Source organism: Pelobates fuscus, chromosome 7 (assembly GCF_036172605.1).
Source record: "Pelobates fuscus isolate aPelFus1 chromosome 7, aPelFus1.pri, whole genome shotgun sequence".
NCBI classification, from domain to species: Eukaryota; Metazoa; Chordata; class Amphibia; order Anura; family Pelobatidae; genus Pelobates; species Pelobates fuscus.
The window spans coordinates 183,871,987-183,897,637 of NC_086323.1; the positions used below are offsets into that span (position 1 = coordinate 183,871,987).

Sequence of the window (25,651 nt, forward strand, 5' to 3'; positions counted from 1 at the left end):
ACCAATGAAAAAAAATTACATATGGTTTTAAACATGCAAGTTTATTTAAAAGTAAAAAGGGCTCTGTAAAAAAAGGCCTCAACATATTTAGCAATACCTATTGCTAAAGAGGGCTCTGTAAAAAAAAAAGGCCTCAAAATATTTAGCAACACCTATTGCTATGTGTTCTTCACAATTGTTTTACTTCCCACCTTCATTGTATTGTGCTTTGGGTTTGTTAGGGTTTTATTAATGGCTAAGTTATTTAGAAGACTTTTGCAGATCAAGATTAAGATTTTGAGTAGAAATCGGTCAAACATCAAATATGATTTGAAAGCAAACTTACCATTTTTTAAGTTATCTTGTGTGAATACTCGGTTGTCTACTCCAACGGTTTGCCTAAGAAGACATGGAAGGTCTTTGTTGGTGTCATTAGATTGGTCAGGTTGGCATCTGGTCAAAAGACAAAACTCTGGAACGATATATAATATGAGAAAAACCCAACCATTGGCTACCAAAGCTATGGCTAGCACTGGGTCATCCCAATTTGGTGATTGTCCTAAAGTGGCATTGCCTATCAGTAGCATTGTAATCCATGTTACCCAAATACCAATAGAAATAAACACAGTTACATAAATGTGTGCACTATGTCTCTTCCAATATTTAAAAGGGCCACACAACCCAGTTATTGACACGATAAACGTGATGGCCATGAGCAATAAAACATATATAAGTATGAGCACAAAATCGATATTTGCTTTGGGTGTCAGAAAGCAGTTGTCTATTGGCCGTGTCAGATAGATTGCTACATAAAGAATGGCTATAATAATCTGTATAAATGAGAGGACAACAACAATGATGAGCATGATCCACCATGAGATGCCCAATCCTCCTCGGACCAGTCTCACCAGTTTACTGGCATGAGCCAAAAGGCAAGAAAAGCAAATTGCAAACAGGACTCCAAAAAGGAAATAGCGTGTTGGACATGTCTGCTGAGTCAAATTAATGATGAAGGCAAATGTAAGTCCAAAGATGCCCAATACTCCAAACAGAAAAATAAATTGAATAGTGGCCACCGCTCTCTTAGCACTATCACAGATACGTGGGAACATAATGGCAAGTGCTAACATGAGAACAATGGTGAAAACCACCCCAACTGCAGCCAGTGTTTCCAATACGATGCCCCATGCTGCAGCTTGATCACAAAGGAACCTAAAAGGTGCAGCAACGTTACAAGACATGCTGGAAGATTATTTTAATCCAACCTGTGAAAAAAAAAAAAAAAGGAAAACAGTGTAAGAACAAATCAAATAATTGTACACATCTAAATACATTTTAACATAGTAGGTTTCAATGATCTTTGAAGATAATTACCTAGAAATACCGAAACATGCTTCTACAGACAATAAAAACCACAATAAAGTGACAGAAAAATACACTGGGAAAATAATTTATAAATCAGTTATATGACTTTTTCAGATATGCATTCGTTACATAAATACAATAAATGTTAGGCTTCAGATTATTCCTAAAATATATATATAAAACATAACCATAGTATAATACTGGTTGCAGTTAATATTGCTACAATGGCAATCAATGCACTCACAAGATGTTCAGGATACTGCCCCCCACCTATGATATCCTGGAGGGCTTTTAGCACCCCTCTCTATTCTGCACTATAATTAAAGCGTTATATTTTCCAGATGACCCAAAACATCAGAAGTGCAATAAAAATAAATACAAATAAATAAAAAGTCAATTATAAAAACAAAAAAGGTCTTATGTATTTATTCTTATAAGGTAAAAGACTTTGTTAGGGACCATTCTAATCAAAGTATGCAAGAATAAAAAATATATACATTCCATTTAAAAAGTCCTCTTTCTGCTCCCATATTGGTGTATAATTGTTTCTCCTCTTTACCATTTTACTTTTCCAATCTTTATCAGTGCACTCCCCTCATTCAGGTCTTTACACCTTTAAATGCCCCAACGTGGGTTGAGTTCCAGTCTGTGTTCCACTTTTACTGTGTAGCTTGCTATAAAATTCATGTTTTTTTAAGCTCAGAATAAACATAATGTAGCAAGTTATTGTAATCTACTTAGTATTTACTCAATAGCAGTGTGTGCTCACTGGAGGCAACCTATTGCAACATTTATAACTTTTGTAAGATTAATAGCACTTTATACCAGAATCACTTAAAGGACCACTCTCGTGCCAGGAAAATATACTCGTTTTCCTGGCACTAGAGTGCCCTGAGGGTGCCCCCACCCTCAGGGACCCACTCCCGCCGGGCTCTGGAAAGGGGAAAGTGTTTAAAACTTACCTTTTTCCAGCGCCGGGCGGGGAGCTCTCCTCCTCCGATCCTCCTCTTCTCCTCCCCGTCGGCTGAATGCGCACGCGTGGCAAGAGCTGCGCGCGCATTCAGCCGGCCGCATAGGAAAGCATTTACAACATCAGTCTGCATTTTTTTTTCCTGTGTAATCTATTTGCAGTTGCCTGCCTGCCTGCCAGTGTGTGTGTCAGGCTCACAGCGTATACTGTGCCCACTTGCCCAGTGCCACCACTCATATCTGGTGTCACAATAGCTTGCATTTAACAAAAAAAAACTTTTTTGACTGTAATATAATAGCAGTCAGTTTCCTTCACACGTGTGCGTTTCAGGGCCTTTTTATTTTTTGTACATTTTTTGTACATTTAAAAAAAAAATTTTTTGACTGTAATAGATTGAATAGCAGTTAGTTGTCTGCAAGCGTGTGTGTCAGGCCTACAGCGTCTACTCTGCCAACTTCTGCCAGTGCACAGTGCCACTCATATCTGTTGTCACAGTAGCTTGCATGCATAGTACCACTAATCGAAAAAAAAAATGACAGGCAGAGGCAGGCCACCCCTCAGGGGCCGTCGTGGTCGTGGTGCTGTGATTCCCTTTGGCCCTAGAATAATGCCCAGTGTTCAGAGGCCACGTACCCTGACCTCGAAAAGTTCTGAGGACATAGTTGACTGGCTAACACAGGACACCCAATCTTCTACAGCTTCCGCTCGGAACCTTGACGCACCATCCTCCTCCAGCTTAGCTTCGGGCACCTCTCAAGTTACCACTCGCCCACCTGCCGCCACCACCAACACTAGCAGCACAGCCGCTTCACTTGATATGTCAGAGGAGTTATTTACACATCAGTTGGTAGAAATGAGTGATGCGCAAGCATTATTGCCAGAGGATGTAGATAACAGGGATATGTCTCAGTCAGGCAGCATTACACACATGGACGTACGGTGTGATGATGATGATGTTGGACCTGCTGCTGCTTCCTTTGCTGAGTTGTCAGATACAAGTGAAGCGGTTGATGATGATGATGCGTCCGTGGATGTCACGTGGGTGCCCGCTAGAAGAGAAGAAGAACAGGGCGAAAGTTCAGATGGGGAGACAGAGAGGAGGAGGAGACAAGTTGGAAGCAGGGGGAGGTCGTCGCAAGGAGCTAGTGGCACAGTCAGACAGCATGCATCAGCACCCAGGGTCAGCCAGACAGCACGCCAATCAACGCATGCTGTTGCCACCACCAGAATGCCGTCATTGCAGAGCTCAGCAGTGTGGCATTTTTTTTGTGTGTCTGTCTCTGACAACAGCGATGCCATTTGCAACCTGTGCCAAAAGAAACTGAGTCGTGGGAAGTCCAACACCCACCTAGGTACAACTGCTTTGCGAAGGCACATGATCGCATATCACAAACACCTATGGGATCAACACATGAGTACAAGCAGCACACAAACTCAAAGCCGCCATCCTCCTCCTGGTCCAGCATCTTCAGCCACGTCAACCACTGCTGTCCTCCTTGCCCCCTCTCAACCATCCGCCACTCCGTCTCTCGCCTTGAGCAGTTCCTGTGTCTGGTGTCTGTCAAGGACATGTTTGAGCGTAAGAAGCCAATGTCACAAGGTCACCCCCTTGCCCGGCATCTGACAGCTGGCTTGACTGAACTCTTAGCCCGCCAGCTTTTACCATACAAGCTGGTGGAGTCTGAGGCGTTCAAAAAATGTGTCGCTATTGGGACCCCGCAGTGGAAGGTACCCGACCGAAATTTCTTTGCACAAAAGGCAATCCCCAACCTGTACTCGATTGTGCAAAAGGAAGTAATGGCATGTCTGGCACACAGTGTTGGGGCAAGGGTCCATCTGACCACTGATACCTGGTCTGCAAAGCATGGTCAGGGCAGGTATATCACCTACACTGCGCATTGGGTAAACCTGCTGACGGCTGCCAAGCATGGAATGCGTGGCTCTGCAGAGGAGTTGGTGACACCGCCACGACTTGCAGGCAGGCCTGCTGCCACCTCCTCTACTCCTCCTACTCCATCCTCTTCCATAACCTCCTCGGCTGAGTCCTCTTCTGCTGCTGCGTCTTGCTCCACATCAACGGCACCCCCCCAGCTCCCCAGGTACTATTCCACATCCCGGATACTGCAGTGTCACGTCTTGGGGTTGACTTGCCTGAAAGCAGAGAGTCACACCGGACCAGCACTCCTGTCCGCCCTGAACGCACAGGTGGTGAAGTCTTGAAGCTGCAGGTGGGCTTATTGGATCAAGAACTGATCGTGTTAACAGGAGATATGATGTTATAATGACAGAATGATAAATATGCATTTACTTATTGCAGGCCATTATCCCTTTCCATCCCCTTCACCCACAATGCACATTACCGTACATGTCTTGCAAGAAGCAATACTTGCCTGACAGCACTGAGATTGACTTCCAATTTAACCATAGTGTAATTTATGGTGTTCTAACTGACATTCAAAGTGTGTGAAGGCCTTTCTGGTTTGAATGCTCAGTCTATGAAGAAACCTCTGTGAACTCACTTGGAATGTTTTCTTGCATCATTTTTTTTTTCTTCTTCTTCTTAAGCTCTTACTTTTGTGAATTGGGCCTTTTTTATACTTTAAACCGTGTATCATGGTATAATGGATTTTTATTTGACATTTAAGAAAGAAGTTAGGGAACCCTTTAGATGGTGAATAAAGATTTTATTGTCCAGGTTACTGTCATTACTTTCATTTTAGATTTTTTAGGAACCACTTACGATTATTAATGTGGGGGGCATGAAGGGGCATAATAACATATCACCGACCCTAGTCACTGGGAGAGACAGCTCCCCTTTATTCCTATTATATTAATATCCCACTCCTTAGGGGGTGGTGTATTAATGGTTGAGAAGCTTCTAGCAGATCTGAGTACATTGCATATCAGGCGGGGCTTAAAGGAGGAGCAGTTATATAGTTATACGTATGTAGTGTTAGTCATATGGTGTTCATATTCACCGAATGTGCTTTATTTAAAAAAATAAAAAAAAAATTAAATTAGCTTTTCTTAATTTTTTTTTTGTACTGGCTGACACAAAGCTGGACACTTGTTCCTGACTAGTTTCCAATAAAATACAATAATAATACAATAAAAATGTATAAAGCACATGAAACTTCCTCAGGCTAAGGTGTAATTGTTTGGACCCTGGCACATATGTTGAGGTAGGATTAAACTGTGCAATATATAAAATTAAAACGATAGATAGGTCTAATTTAGTAAAATACAAAAACAAGAATATACTGCAAATGTCACCAAAAATTTAATTTATTTACATTTTTTAAAAATCACTGTTTAATAGATATACCCAAAATTAACACTTGCATGCATCTAATATGCATTTTTTTCTTGGAGTTATATCTAAAAACAGCTTTCAAAAACTGCATATCTCTTGTCTGCTGCCTTTGCAAGCCCTCCTCTTCAAACCCCGCCCAGACTTTATGTCGCTGTCCAATCACAGACTTCCCAATGCAGCTCAGTAAAAAGATGCCCTGAGCAATTGCTACCTCTTGAGATCAGTGCAAATAAACTAACAAAACCAGGAAGTAACAGTGTTGTCTGCTTAAAAAGACAGGGGGTGTAAGTAACCAGTATAATCTATAAATGTGCCAATTTCTATTGAAATCTGTACTATTTCCAAAATGAAAAAAAATAGGACATACTCTTCACACATAAAGTTTTTTAGCAAGCTAAAGTGCTTTAGTGGTCTGGAGTATTCCTTGAACTGGCCTTCCAAATAGCAGGTAAAATTCATTTACTGGGTTTGTCTATTTTTGTGAAAGGGCCAAAAGCAATAGCAATACATACAGTATTGATAAATATGGAAATCCTATGTTCCACACAACATTTGAATGATATAATTACTCATTTTTAAGCAAATATCAAATTGTACCGACTGAATTGTGCTCATATTGTTGAAATACTTGAATGGAGTAAATATGAGCATTTCAAATATGTTTGAAATCTGGTCATTCCCATTGAATTTTGTCCATGCGGACAACCCATCTTATCTTAATTTAAAAATCTCAACTTCACTTAAAAAAAAAAAATCAAGAAAGTCTAAGAACACTGACAAACAATCTGCCGGTCCTTGATATGGACGATTTTGTGTGACAGCAGTGGACAAATATGATATGGTTTTGCAAAATGCGCAGTTCCATAGGCACTACAAACAAAAGACAGGTGATTGCTTAGACAAACTGAAATACTTAGAAGAAAAAAAAATTGGTCACTGAAGAACCAGCTATAAAAGTTAATTTACCTCAAGAGGTACCAAAATATATATTCCCTGAAGCTAAGAACATTACCAAATTGGCAGAAAACAATCAAATATAAATAATGACATTTCCACATACAGCAGAATAATTACAAATCAAACATATTTAAAGATTATTTAAAGTTGAAATAACCATAAATAATACATTACAATACAAAATATTGTATTGGCATTACTAATTCATAAAACTATTTCCAAAGTTTACACATATTTACTTTCCCTCCCTAAATGCAAATTTTAGGTTAAAATAGCCAATATGGAAAAAGCTGTCAAAGATTTTTCCAGTACAGCTATTTTGGCAAAAACTGGAACCGGATCACCCATGATAAGACATTTCAAATCATCTGCTTATTCTGACATTTCATACGTCATACCAAAAGGATGTATATAGTTCAGGGTTTCCCAAAGTGTGGGTCGCGACCCACTGGTTGGTCGCTTGCTGATTCCCAGTGGGTCGAACTGACCCACACATCCAGGGCCGCTGGAGACCTAGGAGACAGTCAGGCAGACTGATTAGTCGGGCCTTTGGTCCGGGACCGCGGCCCTGACACTAGAAGGGTGCCCGGCGGCTTGCTCTGTATGCCGCTGGGCACCTCCATCAGTCTGCCCTATAGAAAGCCCAGCACCTGCGGTCTGCAGCTCTGCCGGGTGGAGAGCTGCAGACCGTGTGATAGAGATCTCGCGAGCACCCAGAACATTAGCATGTCAACTCTCTGGGTGGTCGCGAGACTTCTATCACATGGTCTGCAGCTCTGCAACCGGCAAGTGCCAAGTATGCCTATAAAACTGCCATGATATTCCAGAATTATGCCTATAAAACTGCCATGATATCACAATTTTATGCCTCTAAAACTGCCATGATATGCCAGTTTTATGCCTCTAAAGCTGATTGCCATGGTGTACCAATGGTATGCCTCTAAAGCTGACATGATTTGCCAACTTTATGCATCTAAGACTGTTTGCCATGTTGTCCCAATTGTATGCTTTTTATAACTGATTGCCATGGTGTGCCAATTTTATGCATCTGATTGCCATGATGCCATAATGCGTCAAGTTTATGCATCTAAAAGTGATTGCCATGATGTGTCAAGTTTGTGCATCTAAAGCTGATTGCCATGGTGTGCCAAACTTATGTATTTAAAGCTGCCATGATGTTCCAATTGTATGCCTCTAAAACTGATTGCTATGATGTGCCAGGTTTATGCATCTAAAACTGATTGCCATGATGTGCCAAGTGTATGCCTCTCAAATTGATTGCCATGGTGTGCCAATTGTATGCTTCCCAAGCTGATTGCCACGGTGTGCCAATTGTATGCCTCCCAAGCTGATTGCCAGGGTGTGCCAATTGTATGCCTCTAAAAAATTTAAAATGTGCATTAAAACCAAACTACAGTTTTCAAAAGTGGGTCTCAACCCATACAAATTTGAGAACCCCTTATATAGTTCATTGTTACATGGGAGGAAATAAAATACCTAAATCCCCCAAGTTTAACTAGGAACTGTCACTTCTCTGGAATGTACGCTTGTATAACTGTGCTAACCTTTTCTCATTATTATTAAGAGAAGAAATAGAAACTTCTTTCTCTGTACTGCCAGATGTAAAGGACAGAATTTATAACAGTGATTGAAAGGGTTAAGATGAAGGCACCCAGTTGCAGAATAAAGTGTGTGGATGTCTACATTCATTTTATTTTTCAAAACTCACAGACACATATTTGCTAAATATAGAGATAGATTAAACAAATAACAAGAATGTCATGTTCAACAAAAAATGGGAACTTTAAAATAGATAAAACTTATTACAAACTTTAATTTTCATTACATTCACAGCTTTCACTTGGTATTGTGCAATGTGTGTATCCAATGAAACAAACAAAAAAAATAATACACGAAAAATACACTACGAATAGAGCAAAAGGAAGATAAATTAACCCACCGATCAATGAAAGTGCCTAGAATTGGCCCCATGCCAATTGAAAATGAGCAGTAACTAAATGGATACAGCTAGATGGAAGCAACAATGTTACTGAAGACATATAGTTGCCAGATTAACTCTTGATTACATACAGGCAGCCTAAGTGAAACTGAATGAACTACATGCTTTAGTTTCTATTAAAGAAACAAAATTGATACACCAAAATAAATGCAATTGAATACAAGTATGGGAAAGACACTGAAATACTGTAGCTGCTATAAATCACCAGAGGGCACTAAAGAGATAACTGTGGCTAAACTGGTAAATGCATTCTTCATAATAGTGGGTAGCTCAGTAACGCAATTAAATATCTAGATTAAAACAGGTAAGTGGTACAAGGGAATACCTACATTAATTACAATTATGAAACAGAGATAAATAAATACTATTTGTCTCTAGAGAAGTTGTAACAAGGAGACAGATGAGTGGGTCTAGACTAGAGCATAAGGGATCAATGATCAATGAGTTCTCAAAGCAGCTAAAAAATATCTGACAAATCTGACAATAACTTTAATGATGTACACTTATGTTTTGCAATGTAAGTGGCACAAATGTTCATCTAAACATCAGTTCAGTGGCATCATGTCTATTTACTTGCTACTAGATCAAAAGAGGAAAAATGTAATAAGTTGGAAGAGATAAGGTAAAGAAGTGCTTCTGCTATTGTATACAATCCATACATTATTATTATTATTATAAGTAGTACATTCACAGAAATAATGCGTAAAATATCCAATGGATTTGATCCCAATCGAAAATTATGATGCATACATTTATCCACTTATGCCGCAATTTAATTATATTGTGCCCAATACATGGAATTAAATCACCTCATAGGATATCTGTAACATATGTATATCAGTTTTAAGTTGCTAATTGTAGGTCTCTGATAAGCATTTTAGTGGCACGACTGCTGCCTGTTCGTGAATTGCTGCATTATATTCTGTCTGTTTCCCTGTTGGTTTCGCATAAATGTGCCTGCTCCCCATTCGAGGGGTCTTACACAAAGGGAACGCATTCACCTCCCGAATGAGAACCACCCCAATAACTAATTTAGAATGTTGGTTAGAATGTTCACACCTCGTAATGAGGTGTCAAAACCACAAACCGCAAGGTTAGATGAACGCCATCCAGGGGGAGCATTTGCAGTTTGCTCTCCACCTTGTTCGGTTCTCTAACAAGGACCTCCCTAGTGCCCCTTGGAGTGTTGGCACCAATCAATTAGAACTTTGGCAATTTGCAACATAAGTGTGAAACTGCAAGGGAAGTAATTAATGAGGGCTCCTCTGGGTGGCCACCGTTCGTATAGACGTTTAAAGAGGCTTTCCCGTGCTGTGACTTCCGGGTACAGAGGCTCTTGGGAAGAAGACCATGACTGGCAGGACTTCTAGGCCTGGAAGACAAAGGGACAACGACCCCACTCTCCTGCACTTTGTCCCCCAACCAAGGAGCATTATGGGGAGAAGACACCCTATCACCGGAAGTGGGAAGACCTGTGTTTGGGTGACGGGAACAAGGGACAAAGGGACCAGAGTTCCTGTCCTGCTCTGGGACCCCTGGGAGGGGGGGGATCCTGGGAAGGGACAATATCCTTGCGTGTGTCCACCCCTTGCATGGGGAAAATGTTTAAAGCCGAGTGTGGCCAATAAAGTTGTTGTTGTACCCCCAGGACTGTGTGTCGTCCGGTTACTGGGTGGGAAATGGGTCTCTCTGTACTATAACTGATTCCCTTCCAGGGATGAGATGTGGCTGAGCAGGGGCAACCAGTCGGGTTGCCAGGAGGTTTGCTACACTTTTTTTGGCAGTAAGGCCTTGGGTTCATCTGTAGTGCTCACTAATGCTTTTTAACAGTATATGTATTTCAGTGACTATCACACTAGCCTGTCCTCCTGCTACTGGAAACTAAAACACAGTAAATTTCACATCAGACTGTCTGTATGTAACCAAGAGTCAATCTGGAAACTACATGTCCACAGTAACTTTATTGTATTCACCTTGTTCGTGATTTGCCTTTTTCCATGGAACAACTCTATGAGAAGTTCCTTTAATTGACTTATTGTATTACATAGTCGTTTCCCCCCAAATTTGGGGAAATTCAGTGGCACCCTCTCTACAGCGCACATCAAAATACAGTTTTAAACTTTATAAGGCTTGTTAAAATAATCTATCTCAACAAACACATATGGGGATTCAGTGCCACCGTATGACCATATTGTGTAAAGCCCACCACCACTTCACAGTACCACAAAATTGGTAAGTCCTACACTAATTCCAATGTGGCAGACAAATTAAAAAAAATATATAATAAGTACTGAGGAAAGGAGTATGGTTTGGAATGGCGGTCAAGACATGTGCTGTATGCCAGACAGATAAAGTTTAATCGTATTGTATGGAAGTTTGAGTTGAAGGTGGCAAAAAGCAGCAAATGCGACCATGGTTTGAACTGAATAGTCGAATTCTACTGAGAACCTTTGGAAGACAGTCATGGCTCTGTCGTATGTTCTCTTAGTATTCGCGGATAAGGCTACCTGAGGCAATTCGTAACTGTGTGCCAAAACCTGGGCTAATCCAGGATTAACTTGTTGAAATCCGGGTTTTGGGCTGGGTATTTGTCGGCAGTTGGGTGGAGGCTGAAGAATTCCTGTAATTTACAATGGGACATAGCGTCAGCAGCGGAGTTAGAGTAGCCTGGGAGGTTATGGAAGAGGATGGAGTAGGAGGAGTAGAGGAGGTGGCAGCAGGACTGCCTGCAATTCGTGGCGGTGTCACCAACTCCTCTGCAATGCCACGCATTCCTTGCTTGTCAGCCGTCAGCAGGTTTACCCAATGCGCAGTGTAGGTGATATACCTGCCCTGACCATGCTTTGCAGATCAGGTATCAGTGGTCAGATGGACCCTTGCCCCAACACTGTGTGCCAGACATGCCATGACTTCCTTTTGCACAATCGAGTACAAGTTGGGGATTGCCTTTTGTGAAAAGAAATTCCGGCCGGGTACCTTCCACTGCGGTGTCCCAATAGCTACAAATTTTTTGAACGCCTCAGACTCAACCAGATTGTATGGTAAAAGCTGGCGGGCTAATAGTTCGGACAAGCCAGCTGTCAGACGCTGGGCAAGGGGGTGACTTGGTGACATTGGCTTCTTACGCTCAAACATGTCCTTGACAGACACATGACTGTGGGCAGATGAGCGGGAACTGCTCAAGGCGGGAGACGGAGTGGCGGATGGTTGAGAGGGGGCAAGAAGGACAGCAGTGGTTGACGTGGCTGAAGATGCTAGACCAGGAGGAGGATGGCGGCTTAGATTAGGCGTGCTGCTTGTACTCATGTGTTGATCCCATAGGCTTTTGTGATGTGAGATCATGTGCCTACGCAAAGCAGTTGTACCTAGGTGGGTGTTGGACCTCCCACGACTCAGTTTCCTTTGGCACAGGTTGCAAATGGCATTGCTTTTATCCGAGGCAGACACACAAAAAAAATGCCACACTGCTGAGCTCTGCAATGACGGCATTCTGGTGGTGGACACAGCATGCGTTGATTGGCGTGCTGTCGGGCTGACCCCGGGTGCCAATGCATGCTGCCTGACTGTGCCACTAGCTCCTTGCGACGACCCCCCCTGCTTCCAACTCGTCTCCTCCTCCTCTCTGTCTCCCCATCTGACAATGTGGCAATGTGGCAATGTGCACTGGAACAGTTCTGCAGAGCACACACTGTAGGCCTGACACACCCGCTTGAAGACAAGTAACTGCTATTCAATCTATAACAGTGAAAAACAAATTTTGGTTTTAAAAGCACGCTATAGAGACACCAGATATGATTGGCAATGTGCACTGGAACAGTTCTGCAGAGCACACACTGTAGGCCTGACACACCCGCTTGAAGACAAGTAACTGCTATTCAATCTATAACAGTGAAAAACAAATTTTGGTTTTAAAAGCACGCTATAGAGACACCAGATATGATTGGCAATGTGCACTGGAACAGTTCTGCAGAGCACACACTGTAGGCCTGACACACCCGCTTGAAGACAAGTAACTGCTATTCAATCTATAACAGTGAAAAACAAATTTTGGTTTTAAAAGCACGCTATAGAGACACCAGATATGATTGGCAATGTGCACTGGAACAGTTCTGCAGAGCACACACTGTAGGCCTGACACACCAAAGCAGTTGTACCTAGGTGGGTGTTGGACCTCCCACGACTCAGTTTCCTTTGGCACAGGTTGCAAATGGCATCGCTGTTATCCGAGGCAGACACACAAAAAAAATGCCACACTGCTGAGCTCTGCAATGACGGCATTCTGGTGGTGGACACAGCATGCGTTGATTGGCGTGCTGTCGGGTTGACCCCGGGTGCCAATGCATGCTGCCTGACTGTGCCACTAGCTCCTTGCGACGACCCCCCCCTGCTTCCAACTCGTCTCCTCCTCCTCCTCTCTGTCTCCCCATCTGAACTTTCGCCCTGTTCTTCTTCTTGCCGAGCGGGCACCCACGTGACATCCATGGACCCATCGTCATCATCAACCGCTTCGCTTGTATCTGACAACTCAGAAAAGGAAGCAGCAGCGGGTACAACATCATCATCATCACACCGTACCTCCATGTGTTTAATGCTGCCTGCCTGAGACATACCGTATATACTCGAGTATAAGCCGACCCGAATATAAGCCGAGGCCCCTAATTTTATCCCAAAAAACTGGGAAAACTTATTGACTCGAGTATAAGACTAGGGTGGGAAATGCAGCAGCTACTGGTAAATTTCTAAATAAAATTAGATCCTAAAAAAAATATATTAATTGAATATTTATTTACAGTGTGTGTATAATGAATGCAGTGTGTGCGTATGTGTGTGTGTATGAGTGCAGCGTGTGTGTATGAGTGCAGTGTGTGTGTATGAGTGCAGTGTGTGTGTGCATGAATGCAGTGTGTGTGTGCATGAATGCAGTGTGTGTGTGTATGAATGCAGTGTGTGAATGCAGTGTGTGCAGGGCCAGTGCAAGGATATTTGCCGTCGTAGGCAAAAATAATTTTGCCACCCCCTCCCCCCCCATATGTCCTGACTTCCCCTCCTCCTCCCTCAGTGGTCCTTACCTCCCCACCCCCGTGTTCCTTCACCCCCCCCCCCAGTGGTCCTGACTCACCCCTCCCCTAGTGGTCCTTACCCTCCCCTCCCCTAGTGGTCCTTACTTCCCCCTCCCCTCCCATAGTGGTCCTTATCCCACCCCCTCCCTCTCATAGTGGTCCATATACCACCCCCCCTCCCTCCCATAGTGGTCCTTATACCCCCCCTCCCTCCCATAGTGGTCCTTATACCCCCCTCCCTCCAATAGTGGTCCTTATCCCCTCCCTCCCATAGTGGTCCTTATCCCCCCCTCCCTCCCATAGTGGTCCTTAACCCACCCCATCCCTCCCATAGTGGTCCTTATACCCCCCCCCCTCCCATAGTGGTCCTTATACCCCTTTTTTTGTTATTATTAATTTTTTTTATTATTATTATTTTTTATTATTATTTCTTATTTTATTTATATATTTTTTTTTTCGTCCCCCCTCCCTGCTTGATATATGGCAGGGAGGGGGGCTCTCCTTCCCTGGTGGTCCAGTGGCAGTTCAGTGGGGGGGAGAGGGGGGCTGGCAGAGCTGTAACTTACCTGTCCTGCAGCTCCTGTCAGCTCTCTCCTCCTCTGCGCCGTCCGTTCTGCTCTTCTGTCAGCTTACACTGTAAGTCTCGCGAGAGCCGCGGCTCTCGCGAGATTTACACTGGGAGCTGACCGAGGTGCTGACCGGACGGCGCAGAGGAGGAGAGAGCTGACAGGAGCTGCAGGAAAGGTAAGTACAGCTCTGCCAGCCCCCCTCTCCCCCAGTCTGTATTATGGCAATGCAAATTGCCATAATACAGACCTTGACTCGAGTATAAGCCGAGTTGGGGTTTTTCAGCCCAAAAAATGGGCTGAAAAACTCGGCTTATACTCGAGTATATACGGTATCCCTGTTATCTACATCCTCTAGCAATAATGGTTGCGCATCACTCATTTCTTCAAACGGGTGTGTGAATAACTCCTCTGACATACCAAGTAAAGCGTCTGTGGTGCTAGTTTTGGTGGTGGCGGCAGGCGGGTGAGTGGTATCTTGAGAGGTGCCTGAAGCTAAGCTGGAGGAGGATGGTGCGTCAAGGTTCCGAGCGGAGGCTGTACAAGATTGGGTGTCCTGTGTTAGCCAGTCAACTATGTCCTCAGAACTTTTCAAGTTCAGGGTACGTGGCTTCTGAAAACTGGGCATTATTCTAGGGCAAAAGGGAATCACAGCACCACGACCACGACGGCCCCTGCGGGGTGGCCTGCCTCTGCCTGTCATTTTTTGGGGGATTAGTGGTACTATGCGTGCAAGCTACTGTGAGACCAGATATGATTGGCAATGTGAACTGTAACAGTTCTGCAGAGCACACACTGTAGGCCTGACACACCCGCTTGAAGACAAGTAACTGCTATTCAATCTATAACAGTGAAAAACAAATTTTGGTTTTAAAAGCACGCTATAGAGACACCAGATATGATTGGCAATGTGCACTGGAACAGTTCTGGAGAGCACACGCTGAAGGAAGGACTGACACAGCCGCTTGAAGGACACTGACTGGCTGCTATTAGCTTACACTAGAAACCTTTTTTCTTTGTAAAAGCACGCTAAAGAGACACCAAATATGATTGGCAACTGTCAAAGCACGCTGGAACAGGTCTACAGAGCACACGCTGAAGTAGGCCTGACACCCAGACGCTTGCAGACAACTAACTGCTCTTCTATTACAGTGAAAAAAAATATTTCTTTTAAATCTAAAGCTTAAGCTATTGTAAAAACAGATATGAGTGGTGGCACTGGGCAAGAGGGCACAGTATCCACTGTGAACCTCACACAGAAGCTGGCAGGCAGGCAACTGCTCTTCTATTACAGTGGAAACAAAATTTTGTTTGTAAAAGCACGCTATAGAGACACCAGATATGAGTGGCAACTGTCAAAGTACGCTGGCAGGGTTGTGCAGGGCACACGCTGAAGGAAGGCCTGACAGAGCCGCTTGAAGGACACTGACTGGCTGCTATTAGCTTACACTGGAAACCTTTTTTCTTTGTAAAAGCACGCTATAGAGACACCAGATATGAGTGGCAATTGTCAAAGTACGCTGGCAGGGTTGTGCACAGGGCCGGACTGGCCCACCGGGATACCGGGAAATTTCCCGGTGGGCCGCGGCACCTGGGGGCTGCAGAGGTATGTGCCACCGGGTGGCCGGTCCGGTGGCACACTCAGAGGGGGCCGGCCGCTTTCTAGGCTGGTGCCGTCGGGCCGGGTGGCAGCCTCGCCGGTCCGGCGGCACTTCTAATGCTGAGGACGGAGGAGCATGAAGGAGGAGGGAGGAGCATGTCTCTGTACCATGCTCCCTCGCGGTTCCCACAATTCCCAGCACAGGAACCGCGAGGGAGCATGGTACAGAGACATGCTCCTCCCTCCTCCTTCATGCTCCTCCGTCCTCAGCATTAGAAGTGCCGCCGGACCGGCGAGGCTGCCACCCGGCCCGACGGCACCAGCCTAGAAAGCGGCCGGCCCCCTCTGACTACTCTCAGGTAAATGGAGGGGATGGGGCACAAGGGGGGAGGGGGGTAATATTGGGGCACAAGGGAGGAGGGGGGGGTAATATTGGGGCACAAGGGGGGAGGGGGTAATATTGGGGCACACGGGGGGAGGGGGGGTAATATTGGGGCACAAGGGGGGGTAATATTGGGGCACAAGGGGGGAGGGGGGGTAATATTGGGGCACACGGGGGGAGGGGGGGTAATATTGGGGCACACGGGGGGGGGTAATATTGGGGCACACGGGGGAGGGGGGTAATATTGGGGCACAAGGGGGAGGGGGTAATATTGGGGCACAAGGGGGGAGGGGGGTAATATTGGGGCACAAGGGGGAGGGGGGGTAATATTGGGGCACAAGGGGGAGGGGGGTAATATTGGGGCACAAGGGGGGAGGGGGTAATATTGGGGCACAAGGGGGGGTAATATTGGGGCACAAGGGGGGCAATATAGGGGCACAAGGGGGGTAGGGTAATATAGGGGCACAAGGGGGGGTAATATAGGGGCACAAGGGGGGGAATATAGGGGCACAAGGGGGGGTGTAATATAGAGACACAAGGGGGGGTAATATAGAGACACAAGGGTTGTAATATAGAGACACAAGGGGAGGGGGGGAATAAAACAGAGATAGGGAAGAAAGAGACAGTGGGAGAATAGAGAGAGACAGAGAGGGAGGGAGAGTGAGACACAAGGGGAGAAAGAGATGTTAGAGAGGGAGAGAGAGACAGGGAAAAGGGGGAAAAAGAAACAGAGGGGAAGAGAGATACACAAGGGGAGGGGCGAAAGAGGCAGAGGGGGAAGAGAGTGACTGGGAAGGAGAGGGGAGACATGGACACAGAGGAGCAGTGAGGGGGAGAAAGAAACATAGATGTGTGTGTGTGATCCAGGGGGGGCAACGGGCAATTGCCCTTTCCCCCCCAGGCTGGCACTGTCCAAGCACCATGTGCCTTCACAGACCGGAGGGGAGATCAGAGGTCTCCCTCCCTGTTCTGGAGGCACCATGCAGGCAGCCGGCAAGGGAGGGAGGAAGAGAGGACCCGGGAGCTCAGCCTGCAGCTCCTCCGGGTCCTTCTTGCGCGAGTACAGAGCGTTGCAGCGGTTACAGTGGCAACGCTCCAGCTCTCGCGAGAGTGAACTCTAGCGCTGGAGCAACGGGCTAGAGTTCACTCTCACCACTGCGACCTCTAGCCCCATACACACACCTAGACCCCCCCATACACACATTGCCCCACACACACACACACAGGCACCCAAACACACATTGCCCCACACACCCTACACACTGAACCTTTCACACAAACTGCACCCCTCACACATTGCACCACTGCTCCTATACCCTACTACAGCCCCATATCCCAGCAGACCCCAGGTAAGTTGTCAAACTGTTCTTAAACGGTTTGACTACTTACTCTGGGAGCGGGTCCGGGCACTCCTGGCACCATAACCACTACACAGAGCAGTAGTGGTTATTGTGCATGGATTATTTCTTTAAATCTATAAGTGCCCCTCCCGAGATCAGGCTCTGGATCCGCCACTGGTGTGGGTGTATATATATATCTATATCTATCTATCGTATATTAATGTGTGTATTAGTTTTATATATATATATATATATAATTATGCCTATTATATTTACACATATATTAATGTACACATATATATATATATATATATATATATATATATATACGTAATACACAGAGAAATGTAATTGATATGTACCATATGTAATGAGCAGATATTGGCCAAGTCTTGTTGCTAGGTGCATACTCCAGCACAATAACATATTTAAAGTGAAGAGCGCACCCACAGGACTTTAAACTAAACAAGATACCGTCATTTTTTACAGTTGTGCGCTACATACATTTACCATTTCAGTCCCATGACCAAGCTTTCCTTAATATATCATGGTAGTTGGACTGAAACATTGGTTATATGCAAAGGCACGTCTGCTTAAAATAAATCTGCACTCTTGGTTTTTTTGAAGCCTATATGTGCTTTTTTTTTTTTTACATTGGAGTAATAATTTTTAATCTTAAATTATCTTTTCTAACGCTGTATTTGCACATTATGCTGGCGTGACGCATTATGGGGCTGGTAAATAATTTTTTTCCAGGGCTGCTTTTAATTCCCAGTCCGGCCCTGGTTGTGCAGGGCACACGCTGAAGGAAGGCCTGACAGAGCCGCTTGAAGGACACTGACTGGCTGCTATTAGCTTACACTGGAAACCTTTTTTCTTTGTAAAAGCACGCTAAAGAGACACCAGATATGATTGCCAACTGTCAAAGCACACTGGCACAGGTCTGCAGAGCACACGCTGAAGTAGGCCTGACACCCAGACGCTTGCAGACAACTAACTGCTCTTCTATTACAGTGAAAAAAAAATATTTCTTTTAAATCTAAAGCTTAACCTATTGTTAAAACAGATATGAGTGGTGGCACTGGGCAAGAGGGCACAGTATCCACTGTGAACCTCACACAGAAGCTGGCAGGCAGGCAACTGCTCTTCTATTACAGTGAAAAAAAATTATTTCTTTAAAATCTAAAGCTTAACCTATTGTAAAAACAGATATGAGTGGTGGCACTGACTGTGCAAATGGGCAAGGCATCCAACCTGACACAGAAGCTGGCAGGCAGGCAACTGCTCTTCTATTACAGTGAAAAAAAATTATTTCTTTAAAATCTAAAGCTTAACCTATTGTAAAAACAGATATGAGTGGTGGCACTGACTGTGCAAATGGGCATGGCATCCGAACCTGACACAGAAGCTGGCAGGCAGGCAACTGCTCTTCTATTACAGTGAAAAAAAAATATTTCTTTAAAATCTAAAGCTTAACCTATTGTTAAAACAGATATGAGTGGTGGCACTGACTGTGCAAATGGGCAAGGCATCCAACCTGACACAGAAGCTGGCAGGCAGGCAACTGCTCTTCTATTACAGTGAAAAAAAATTATTTCTTTAAAATCTAAAGCTTAACCTATTGTTAAAACAGATATGAGTGGTGGCACTGAGTGTGCAAATGGGCAAGGCATCCAACCTGACACAGAAGCTGGCAGGCAGGCAACTGCTCTTCTATTACAGTGAAAAAAATATATTTCTTTTAAATCTAAAGCTTAACCAATTGTTAAAACAGATATGAGTGGTGGCACTGGGCAAGTAGGCACAGTATCCAATGTGAACCTCACACAGAAGCTGGCAGGCAGGCACCTGCAATTACATTACACAGGGGGAAAAAAAAAAAAAAGCATCCTGATGTTATAGCCCTAAAAAGGGCTTTTTGGGGTGCTGTCCTTACAGCAGAGATCAGATGAGTCCTTCAGGATTGTAGTGGACACTGAATACCCTAGCCTAGCTATCAATTTCCCTATCTAATCAGCAGCAGGGGGTTCCCATAAAATATATATACACTTCCTGAGGGCTGATCCTTGCCCCAAATTGTAACAAATTAATTAATTGAGTAAATTCAATGAAATAGTTAGCCGAATTTATTAAATGAATAAAAACAAATAAATACAATGAAATAGTTTGCATGTTTGTAAAACCTGTGAGTGATGAATAATAAATGTTGAACGGCGGGAATAGCCCGAACGCGGCTATTCCCACTGATTACCTGGCGTTCGGTAGTTTGGATTTTTTCGACGGTGCTGCTTGGCGGGAAGGCAGTAAAGGAATGACGGGAACGGAAGCGAGGAACCAGATGTCCGGCTAGACGAGGGTAGGTGAACAGCGGACGTCACGGCAAAGGTAAGGAGAGGGGAGTAGCATTTTATAGGAATAACTCCTCCCACAAATACAGGCCTACAGCCTTAAACATATATTATAATTTTATATATATATATATATATATATATATATAAATATAAATATATATATATAAAATTAACGTCATTTTAAGTGTATTTTAATATTAATATATTAATATTACAATACACTTTTATTATTGATGTGTATACGTGTATATAAAAGTACTTAGATTATATATATATATATATATATATATAAATACTTTTTATTTACGTTAAACACTGTTTCATAGCTTTTATTAACTTTTACAAACTTTTTTACAGGCATGAGGGGGACAGCCTGGGAGTTCAGGCACTGCATAAGCCAGCTATTCTGGCCATGTGATCGTGAAGACCCCGCGATTACATGGCCGGGGCAGAGGGGGTCCGCGTCAGCTCCCAGGCAGACCCCAGGATCGCGACCGTTGTCAGAGGAACGGCGGGACCCCGTAAGTACAAAGGACGGTGGGGTCGTTTTATGCCGCCCGCTGACTCAGACTTTAACCCCTTAAGGACGGTAGAGAACGCCCACCGTCCTTAAGGGGTTAAAATAATAATGATAGGATTGCATGTTTGTATATCTTATATTATATATTTTAAAGATAGTATATCTTTAAAATGGAAATAATAATTAAATTCATTCAGCTGAGGAGTTTACAAGTCTAATGTATCCTATAATTTCCAATTCCATTGTCAATTTTCTTGCATTCTTAGTTTTGTGAATATTCCGAAGTGATTTTCATTCCTGAATTTTCTCTCCATTTAGTGGAAGGAATGAGGAAGTATGTTTCATCTACTCTCAGGTTGAGGTTTCATTGCTTACAAATCCAGTCTTTGTCTAGTTTCCAGGTGTGTCTCCAGTGGCTTGTTTCGAATTCCAGCCCATGATCACTCATCCTATTTACTCATTATTTGTTTTGTGTATTTGACAATAATCATATGCAAATTAGTTTAACAAAGAATCACATTTTTGCGTCATTCCATTTTAAACATGGATTCCTTTAAATTTGTGTTTGCTGTATACAACAGCTTTGAAACACAACTTAGGAAAAGATGCAAAGCCAGTGAACCCCTTATGGACAGCTGTTTCATTGTTAATGAAAATCATCAGCATGAGGTTGGTTACTGGTTTGCTATTGAGGATAATAACCATAATCTTTTTGGTTTTTGAGATATTTCATTGCTATATATACACACACACACACTCATACACCCAAATTCTTGCATACATACATATTCATACATACATTCATACACACACATACACATTCTTACACATGCACACAATTCTCATGAAGACATGCATACACATTCAGAAACTCACAAACATGTCCTCTCACACATTCTCTCCCTGGGGTGTAATGGGTCTCATGGGATCACTGTGCTTTTCCTGCAAAGTTCTCATTGTTGGGCTGTTCTCACTCATTGTTGGGCTGTAGACATATCACATATCACACCAGATGTCAGTACAGATACAGGATGTGCGAGCTGTGCAGCTCACCCCCAGTATATTTTGTCTGTGGGGGCACCTGCCTGACAGATGGCTTCTCTTATATAGTGATCCCACCTCCCTCCCCCCCCCCCCAAATAGCATGGTGGTTTGTGTGCCCCCTCTTGGATTGCCCTAAGGCAGGTGCCTGGGCTTGATTTCTTAATTATGGGCTCAAAAAACAGGGGTCATCTTATACACGGAAAAATATGGTACATTTTATTTATTGTCCAGTGTATCCACTTGACGATAAATAAAACAAACCACAAAAAAAAAAAACCCAAAAAACCCACAGATTCAACTGCTAGACAGACAAAATATGCATTCAAATAATTACTTCTATCATATATAGAAAATCTATCAATATATCAAAAAATATCAAAATATTACGAAATCTTTATTGTTTTCATCATATTGGATCATTTAACAAGCGTATCCAAAAAAAATAATAATTTGAAAAGCGTATCTAAAATATTACATTGAAGCACCAATACACACAGTTAAAGGAACACTCCAAGCACCTTTGCCACTGCAGACTACTCTTTTAGATATGGTGCCAGAAATCCACCTTTATAATTATTGACAGATTCTGTGTATGTGTATATATATAATAAATGAATGAGTCCTTCAGCCTTATAGTGTAGGAAAATGCACAATTCATAACATCTATTTACATGGCTTTACTAAAGCTGTTTACATTGTCTCAGTGCTTGAATTTATCAGCTCAGCTATTATCCAATTTAAGTCACTGGATATTTTGGTTTATATAAACTTTTCTAGAGGACATTTGTGATATGTGATTATCTTTCATTAGCTTGTAATTAACTAGTTAGTGAGTGAGGGAGATGATTAATGCACTGGGGATAAATTATCAGACGGTGGTCGGTAGACCCACTCAGTCTCTAAGTCTGTATCTATCTATCTATCTATCTATCTATCTATCTATCTATCTATCTATCTATATATCTACCCATCAATGTATTAGTCCATTTATCTATCTATCTAGCCATCAACTTATTAGTATAATATTTCTCTAATATTGTGGAGATAGGACATTATATATCTTTCTAAAATATTGTGAACATGATTAATGGTACATTTTTTTCCCTAAAGTTTATCATTATAAATAAATATATAATATTAAATACTTTCTTTACTACTTATGTCTTACCTTGCTTTCGGTCTGTACTTCTTGAATTTTTTGGGAGATATGTCAATGTAAAATCCCAGGTTTAGGCGTATAGGTTTCTTTGATACAGAGGGAGTGTTTTATAAATACTGGAGGAGTGATGATTAGAGACACACCTGAACCTGTGTAACAGCTAAAATATTGGGAAATATATAGTATGAGTTGTAAATAGAACAAAGAAAAACAGGAAGGGAAAAAGAGGAGAAATAGTTCAGTGTGTACTCTCCTCTAAGTTGTTCTGTGATAATTCTGATAAGGCTTGTCTTAAGTTTTCTGGAATTTTTTTTCTTAAAGGGCAACTGTCATTAGAGAGATTTTTGAACAAAAGCTATGGGATGGGCTATTTATGTCACTAGTGTTTACATATAAGACTTTACATGCTGTGTCTGTTGTGTACATTAATGTAACCACTGCATTTCCTAATGTATGGTACATACACAGGAAAAGTACTATTGGTGGTAAGCAAGCATATATTGGGATGTTTTCATGGTTGTCAGTAAAATGTAGCCAACAGGCGATAAAATTACTGACAGCAGGTAGGTGATTAGTACTATAAAATACAAACAGGTTGCCTTGGTTAACACTTCAATCAAAAGTCCAAATGGTAGTCACATACAATTCCTCTAATACCATCTACCACTTAGCATTGACCGTTTGCAACATGGAATGCATGAGCATCTTCCATTTAATTGTCTAAGCAACTTAGGGTGTTAAATACATTTCAGCCGAAAACATTTATCTGCAGTTCATCGGCTCTTGCATATTATCTGCGCGCATCAACTACATTTCCACTGTTGAAGGCTTATTGGAAGCCAATAAATTTTGGTTTGAATAATATAGATTTTTGAAAAATATTGAAAATCAATAATATACTAAGAATTGAAAATTATTGAAGACAAAATCCTTGATAAATGACCTTGAAAATTAGAGGCAAAAAGCTGTGGAAATATGCGTTTCGTCCTATATCTAGGACTTCCTCAGGGACCAATAGTTAAAACAATAATAAAACAAAATATCTAGCAAAATGACCAGCAATATACAAGATCACTTTACCAGTGATTGCTGCTATTGCCTGGTAAAGGGATTTTGTATATTGCTGAGTCATAATCTTGAGCGTGCAACCCTGCTAGCGCATATATTATATGTCTTAACTGTATCACACTATTGTATTAGTATATTTGTGTGATCGGTTGTGTGTGTATCTGTGTCTAGGTATGTATATATGTCAGTGTATATATCTGTGTCAGTGTGTATGTGTCAGTGTGTGTATCTGAGTGTGAGAGTATCCGTGTATATCTGAAGGTTTGTGTGTGTTGATATGTGTGTGTTAATATGTATGTATATCTGTATAAGTAGGTTTTATTGCTGGGATGTATGCACATACACACATACACTGCCACATACAGACGCCATAACTACATGAAAACACAAACATTACATATACACACACCCCTGCATTCAAACTCCAAAATTATATAAAAACACACCCCTTCAACACTGCACACAAATGTACCCCCACATTTAAAAGCCAACACTACATACAAACACCCCTGTTTTCAAACGCAAACACTTCACATAAATACACCACTGCTTTCCAATAGCAGCAGTACATACAAATACAACTATACATGCACACACATACTCTAAACAAAAACATTCTTACATTTAAAATGCACAAACACTGCTTACAAATACAATCCTTACAGTCACTAGACTGTAAGCTCGTAAGGGCAGGGTCCTCTTCAACCTATTGTTCCTGTAAGTTTTTGTAATTGTCTATTGTTAAATCTCCCCTCTGATAATATTGTAAAGTAGAATATGCTGGCGCTATATAAATACCAATAATATTAATCTTAGCTATCTTGCTTGGCACAAGGTACCATCTTCTAGTTAACTTGAATTGTAATTCTGGAAGATTTAAGTAATGGTTAACTTTGTATGTCTCTCTAAGCACTTTATACCAGTCTTTCAAATCTACCTTACGGTTCAACTCCTGTTCCCACTTTTACAGAGCCTGTGGTTCATTTTTAAAGAAAACACTTTAATTTGATGTGACATAGACATATATAAATCCTCATTTATTACAAAAAAAAAACTGACCAAAACACTGGCAATAAGAATGTGTGTATAATAAGAAAAGTGGTTCAAAATAATATATTTATTTCTTCTGATATACAGAGTACATGATATGGCAGGATTTCAGTTTATTTTGGTGGTAACAAGTCACAAAATCCAAGTAGTAAAATACAAATTCAATGTGGAACAATTTTAGAAACTGCTTGTGTCATGCATTAACAATGTAAGCAGTTGTTCCAATAGTCAGACGGCAAGAAAGTATATGGTACATTGCAATATAGCTGACATTTTAACATTGTGAAATAAAATTAACAGAACCAACAAAAAGCAACAAATAAGATATCTGAAATGCATACATAGACCTAGCAAAGAGTTATATTCACTGCAATCTCAATTTTAATTAATCCCTATTAGGGATCCAGTCGGTGTCTCTATGAGGTTGCAGCTAGGTGGAAACACTGTTCCATCTGTTTTATCTCATCGATGTGTGTCAATATTTGAAGATGATTTGGCGCTAAAAGGTGATTTCCAACTTTGCGCTATAAACATTTTAGAAATAAAAATATAGTGGAGATTAGTTAACATTTGGAGTGGATTATAATTTGTAGGTAGGACCACACACAATTTCTCATTTATGTACTTAAAGACAGGGGTCAAGTCCTGGGGAAAAAAGTGTGGGAACTCACCCAAGATTCCGCCTCCCCCCCCCCCCCCCCTTTAAAAAAAATTACACTCCTATGCATATAGTGCAGTGCAGGGTGTGTATAATGAATGTAGTGTGTTTGTAGTGAATGCAGAGTATGGATAATGAATGTAGTGTGTTTGTAGTGAGTGCAGTGTGTATAATGAATGTAGTGTGTTTGTAGTGAGTGCAGTGTGTATAATAAATTTAGTGTGTTTGTAGTGAGTGCAGAATGTGTAT

General features: G+C 42.2%; 1 protein-coding gene across 1 annotated transcript in view; it reads right to left on the minus strand.

The window, feature by feature from the left end:
- The window catches only part of LOC134568890 (retinoic acid-induced protein 3-like), an 84,659-nt gene extending 61,911 nt beyond the window's left edge, over window positions 1–22,748 (minus strand). Inside the window, exons 1-2 of the mRNA XM_063427591.1 lie at window positions 22,636–22,748; window positions 326–1,244 (exon numbers count right to left, since the gene is read on the minus strand). Coding sequence (XP_063283661.1) covers window positions 326–1,220 — 895 coding nt within the window. The 5' untranslated portion in view covers window positions 1,221–1,244; window positions 22,636–22,748. The remainder of the gene's footprint in view (window positions 1–325; window positions 1,245–22,635) is intronic.
- Window positions 22,749–25,651: the final 2,903 nt, after the last annotated feature.